Source organism: Elephantulus edwardii, unplaced genomic scaffold, assembly GCF_000299155.1.
Source record: "Elephantulus edwardii isolate Elephantulus edwardi_28Jun2011 unplaced genomic scaffold, EleEdw1.0 scaffold00431, whole genome shotgun sequence".
Lineage (NCBI taxonomy): Eukaryota > Metazoa > Chordata > Mammalia > Macroscelidea > Macroscelididae > Elephantulus > Elephantulus edwardii.
In genome coordinates, this window is record NW_006400181.1 from 179,582 (window position 1) to 186,443 (window position 6,862).

At 36.5% G+C, this 6,862-nt stretch overlaps 1 protein-coding gene across 1 annotated transcript; it reads left to right on the forward strand.

Annotated features, from left to right (window-relative positions):
- The first annotated feature begins 4,646 nt into the window (after positions 1-4,646).
- LOC102865403 (olfactory receptor 4S2-like) lies at positions 4,647-5,582 on the forward strand. The gene has a single exon (XM_006902597.1). It carries the CDS (start codon positions 4,647-4,649, stop codon positions 5,580-5,582), a length of 936 nt encoding a protein of 311 aa, XP_006902659.1.
- Positions 5,583-6,862: the final 1,280 nt, after the last annotated feature.

Below are 6,862 nucleotides of genomic sequence, written 5' to 3' on the forward strand. Positions count from 1 at the left end.
TATGTGGTGTATGTTCAATTTACCAGGTATGTCAGAGTATACAAGGGTATACAAGATGTCAGAGTGTCTTACAAGGGGTGTGTTTTGTTATAATTTTATTTGTATTGTTGAGAATATAGAACAAATACACCCCAATTCAACAGTTTCTGTATGTATAATTTAGTTATATTGATTTACTTTTTGAGTAAATCTTACTAACTTTTCTAACTTATTATCCCTCATTATCATAAACTTACTGTTTCCTATCCTTCAAATCTTATCTTTCAAGTTACTATTGTCAATCCAATCCTACTTTTCTTTTTGTTTTTCCCCCTGTTGTTCTTATTTGTTTGTTATTCAATAAAACTTTTGAAAGCATTTCTTCTTCTTTTGCAATCACTCAATCATGCACATTTTGATCCATAACATCAATTAAAATATAGAAAATGTCAACTCTTCCACTCATTCTATACTGCCTTTCTCTCATCCATCTCAGTGTTTATTATCTATTAATTCTCTTTTTTCCCCTTTCCTTAGTAACCACACTAGAAAGATTCTTTCTATATATAAACCTTTTATAAAGTCGTTTTATACAGAATGTGTTTGTGGCTGATTTATTTCACTCAGAATAATATCTTCTAGACTTATCCAAGACTACGTTGCTTTTCAGTGTTCCATGATACTCAATTATGTCTCTATCCATTTGCTTACTGATAGATAATTGGATTTTTTTCATTTCTTTGCTATTATGAGTAATGCTGCAATAAACATGGGTTTATGCCAGGGGGTTTATACTTAATAATGGAATAGCTGGATCAAATAGTACTACTATTTTCATCTTTAAGGAAATGCCAAACTGTTTTCCAGAGTGGTTGCACTACCTTAATTTTACATTTCCACCAGCAATGCATAAACATTCTAATATAAACATTCTAATACCATCACATACTTGCCAGTATATGGCTGTTTTAATGAACTTGGTAATTGTTTCTGATGAGATGATAACTCGTTGTTTTGTTGTGCATCTTCAAAAGAGCTAGTGCTCATGAGTATTTACTCATGCGTTTGTTGATCATCTGAATGTCTTCTTTGTGAAGAGTTTCTTACTAACTTCTGCCCATTTTTTAAATGTGGCTACTTTTTTATTTTTGAGGTGCTAGAGATTTCCATGTTAGATACAAGTTCTTTATCAGATATGCCCATTGCCAAGTTATTGTGTGGATTGCAGTTACTCTTCTGGAGAAGTACTTACTGCACATAAGAATTTCTTTTTTAGGAGGTACTTACTGTTCATTTAGTTTATCTTCTGTTTGTGCAACTTTGCTTATGGTTGGTAGTCTATGTATGTCAATATTGCTGTTGATGGTGTTGCTATTACTGTTACTGAGTACCTTCTAATCAGACCAACCCATAGCTGACCCTCACAGGAGAAGATTGTCTTTCTCCCTTAGAGCAGGTGGATTTGAACTGTATACCTTCAGGATTGCTGTGGTGCACTTTCTTATAACTAGGCCACCAGAGCTCCTCATTTATGCCACAGATATAAATTACTAAATTTTCATTCATTTTTTATTCTCTGATGTTTTATTGTTTTACGTTTTAACCCAAGTCTTTGATTAACTTTGAGTTAGTTTATTTCTAACATGTGAGGTATGGATCCTGTTTCCCGTTTCAACAGATAGATATCTAGTGTTGTCAGTACCTTTTTAAAAAGAGGCCACTGTTTTCCTAATTCATGGATGTGGCTAGCTCTGAGAATAATGAGAATCCCAGAACACTTGACTATTATGTGAAACCTATACTTGGACCAGGAGGCAGTAGTCAGAACAGAGCAAGGAAACACTGTATGATTCAAAATCAGGAAAGGTGTGCACCAGAGATGCAGAACAGATCTATATGCAGAACAGATCATACAGGAGGCTGGGCTCTATAAGGAAGAATGTGGCATCAGAATTGGAGGAAGATTCATCAACAACCCATGTTATGCAGATGACAGGATCATGATTGCTGAAACAAGGAGGACCTGAGGCTTTTGCTGCCAAATATCAAGGACTGTAGTCTTCAATATGGATTGAAGCTCAACATCAAGAAAACAAAGATTTTCACCACTGGGCCAATTGGCTGCATCATGGTAGATGGTGAAGGAATCAAGATTGCTTATAGCTTCAGCTTGCTTGGTTCTACAATCAATATTCTTGTTACCAGTAGGAAGGAAATTGAAAGACAAATTGTATTGGGAAAATCTACTCCCAGGGAGCTCTCTAGAATGCTGAAGAGCAATGCTATCAGTCTAGAGACTAAGGCACACCTGATTCAGGCCGTGGTCTTTGCAATTATTTGCTATAAATCAGAAAGCTGGACAATGACTAAGGTTGACAGAAGAAAAATCAATGTCCTTGAGTTGTAGTGCTTGAGAAGAGAATTTAATATGCCATGGACTGCTAGAACAAACAGGTTCATCCCAGAGAATCAATGTCCTTGAGTTGTAGTGCTTAAGAAGAGTATTTAATATACCATGGACTGCTAGAACAAATGGGTTCATCCTAGAGAGGGTACAAGCAGGCTGTTCCTTGGAGGCAAGGATTTTGAAGCTCTGTTTGACACACTTTGGGCATATTGCAAGGAGGGACCAGTACTTGGAGACCAACATCAAGCTTAAAAGGATGGAGGGACAGCACAAGAAAGTAAGACCCTGGATGAGATGGATTGATTCAGTGACTGAGATAATGTGGGTTTATGTGCCAGAGACAGAGAGGTTGGCTCGAGACCGAGCAGAGTCGCAAGCAACTCGTTTCCACATAATCACAACAAACCACAACTTTCCTTGTCAAATATTCTTTACGATAGGCTGATGGATTTAATTCTAGCTTCTCAACTCTATTCTATTGTTTTATGTTCCTGTTACTATATTAGTGCCATACTATTTTGATTACTGTGACTGTGTTTTGAAAGCAAGAAGTAAGAGGTCTCCGACTTTGCTTTACTTCCTCTGTAAAACTTTGCTCACCTTGGGTCTCATTCTTTTCCATTTAAAACTGATGATAATTTTTTCCCATTATTTTCAAGAATGTGTTGAGATCTAAATTAAGATTGTATTAAACAGGCATATTAGTTAAATAGCCTTATCATTTACACAATGTTAAATCTCCCTACGTTTATGCTTGGTATATTCTTTCATTTATGTATAGCACTTTTTTGCTATTTTCTTTGTATAGATCTTTTGTGTCTCTGATTAAATTTGTATCTATATATTTAATCCATTGGTAGCTATCATAATTGGCATTGTTTAACTGATTTCCTTTTTTCAGTGTTTTCTTTATCACTTTACCAGTACAGGTATCCGATTGATTTTTTTAAAGATATTGTTCTTGTGTCCTGCTCTTAATTGGGAAATTGGAAATTTTATACTTCCCCCTTAACTGAGAAGCCAGTTGCCTTTTCTTGCTGGATCATTGAGATTTTCTGTATATATTATCATGATTCTATAGTTCTTAAAGTAGCATAATGCTCAAAACTGATTTTTTAATAAAATTTTTAAAAAGTTCCTTTTAAAAAAATAGATTACTAGGTCTTTCTTCCAAAATATTTCTGGATGAACGTGAATCTGCAGACGTTCAGTTAGCAACTGAGCATAGCTGAATTTGTTAACTGTTTTCACCACTAAGGGTCCCTAACACGGAAGTTGTGGTGCTTACATAGAATGGCAACTAAGCAAATATCAAAAGCAAACAAATGAATAAACACATACACACAGGACCACATGTGCACACACATTAAGAAGAATTTGGCTCCTGGCCTAATGGGTAAATTTGGTAATTTGCTTTATTTTTGAACGTGACTTCCTCATCTGAAATAAATGAATGTACTATTGTGTAAACATACGATGATCAGATTATACACATCATAATTTATCTAATCGTGCAGTTTATACAGAGGTTACTGTTGTTGTTATGTGTCTTTGAGTTGGACTGGACTCATAGCTGACATGTTGGAAAGTTTTCAAAGGCCGTAAATCACAGGAGAGGAGATTGCCTATCTTCCTACTACTGAGCAGCTGGTGGGTTTGAACTGAAGGCCTTCAGCATTGCAATGCAATTTCTTAACACTAGGCCACTAGAGTTCCTTTACTGATTACCACTGAGTCAGAACCACCTAATAGCTGACTCTCCGATTGGTTTTTCAGAAACAGTAAGTTGCATGGAAGGGGGTAGCCCATCTTTGTCTTGCAGAACAATTGGTGGTGGATTCCAACTGCAGACCTTTGCCACCAGAGCTCCCTTGAAGCAGGTAAGTAATGGTTGGGGGTTTTTTTGTTTGGTTTTTGTTGTTGTTGTTTCTGTTTTTGAGTGCTGAGATCAAGGGAGGTCTGGTGGCAGAGCTCTTAAGCAGTCTCACAACTAACTCAAAGGTGACAGTGTGAATTCACTAAGTGCTTTGCAGGAGAAAGATAGGCAATCTCTAGTGTGATTTTAAAGCTCCTTGAAAACCCAAGATAAGATATAAATGAGTTGTAACCAATGAGACTAAGAGAGAGAACGAAAATCAGAAAGAGTCAGATGACTGTGACTATTCTTTTTTTTTCTACTGTAGAGATATTACTATTGATTCTCTCAAAATTTTTTTCAGATACTTCATCGCTTGGAAATGTGTTCTGCTGGGTTAATGTAATGGGAAAAATAAACAATATAACTGTTTTCATTTTCTGGGGCCTTTCTCAAAACCCAGTGGTAGAAGAAGTTTGCTTTGTGGTGTTTTCTTTCTTCTACACGGTTACTCTTCTGGGAAACCTCCTCATCATCCTGACAGTGAGCTTCGGCAACCTTTTCAAGTCTCCTATGTATTTCTTTCTCAATAACTTATCTTTTGTGGACATTTGTTATTCTTCTGTTACAGCTCCCAAGATGATTGTTGACCTATCAGCCAAGAGTAAAACTATCTCCTATGTGGGGTGCATATTGCAACTCTTTGGGGTGCATTTCTTTGGTTGTGTCGAGATCTTCACTCTTGTGTTAATGGCCTACGATCGGTATGTAGCCATCTGTAAGCCCCTACACTACATGACCATCATGGACCGAGACAGATGCAGTAAAATGTTGCTTGGGATCTGGGTAGGGGCCTTCATACACGCCATTATGCAATTGTCTTTGGTTGTCCAGCTACCCTTTTGTGGACCAAATGAGATTGATCATTATTTTTGTGATGTCCACCCTCTGCTGAAACTAGCCTGCACAGACACATATGTTACTGGTATTTTTGATACATTTAACAGTGGGACCATCTCTTTGGGGAGCTTTGTGCTCTTGTTAATCTCCTACACTGTCATACTGGTGTCCCTGAGAAAGCATTCTGCAGAAGGCAGGCACAAAGCTCTCTCCACCTGTGGCTCCCACATTGCCGTGGTCATCATCTTCTTTGGTCCCTGTACTTTCATGTACATGCGCCCTGACACTACCTTTTCTGGGGATAAGATGGTGGCTCTGTTTTATACCATCATTGCCCCCATGTTAAACCCTCTGATATATACACTGAGAAACACAGAAGTGAAAAAGGAAATGAAGAAACTCTGGGTTCGGAAGGTTTACTGGAAGACCAACAGCAAATAGTTTGAAGCAATCCTATTTTGAACTGCATAATTTGGGATTTTTGTCCCCCAGTCTTGGAGAATGCATCTGTATACTGAAGACAATATCCAACATTTTTAAGAGGAAAGAAATGACACACTAACTCTTTCTACAAAAAGTACATATAATTGATCACTAGCATAATATTCATTCTACTATTTCATAATCAGATAATTTATATAAAAAATTATGCCAAAGCGCTCATACTAAGCAGTACTTTTGGTTTTTCATGCTCATTATTTCCCATTTTCCTTAAAGAGAGTCTATTTTGTGTTTTGAAGTATGAATGGTACATAGTAATAGCCATATATATATATCTATCTATATCATCTATATCTATATATCATCTATCTATATCTATATCATCTATCTATATCTATATCTATCTCTATCTCTCTCTATCTCTATATCTATCTATATCATCTAATCACTAGAAACTTAGCATTGAAGGTAGTGTATGTGTAGGTATAAATATTTCTTACAGTGAGCACTGTACCTAGTTCTTTTAGAATACTTACTTAAATTGATATAGTCACAGAACTGAAGGTAGGAAAGATCAACAGACAGAAAGACAACAGAGCGAGTAGTTAAAATCAAGCAAATTTGGTCCTGGGTCCATGTAAAGGACATGTGAGAGATATTGGTGCAGATCTTCTATCTGCACAGATTTCTCTATGACTATCACATTCGAATTAAGAGGGCTTAGACGGTGTGAAGAGAAATACCTGATAATCTAAATGTAGCCTTGAAGGAATAACAAAATCTGATGCAAGCAAACCTGGACCTCCTCTGATGGTGCAGAGGGAGAAATGACATGTGACAGGAGGACTCCTACATTTCCTTTCTCTACCTTGTATCATCTAAGACAAGAAAAGTGTCACCACTACTTATTAAAAGTTAGAAATTTTCATAATTAACTGTCTCTTTGGTGCTTTTCAAATTATTAACTTTAATGAACATTTACAGAGACTTTGGATTTCCATTCATTCATTGTTGCATTTTTCTCCCTGCCACCCTCCCTTCAATTCGTTCTTCTCTTTGAAAAGTAAAAGATAAATTCTTTTATTGTTGTACAATCCCTCCCCCCAAGTCCACTCCACTGTGCAGCTTTCATTCTGGACTCCTGTCATGACAATAATACCTAACCATATATTGTTTTTAAACAGTTCTCTCCTTCATCTGTTTCAATGCAGTATACATTATTTATCTCATCTTTCTCAGTCTTCCCTCAAACCTGATGTCTGTCTTGTTTTATAACAGTT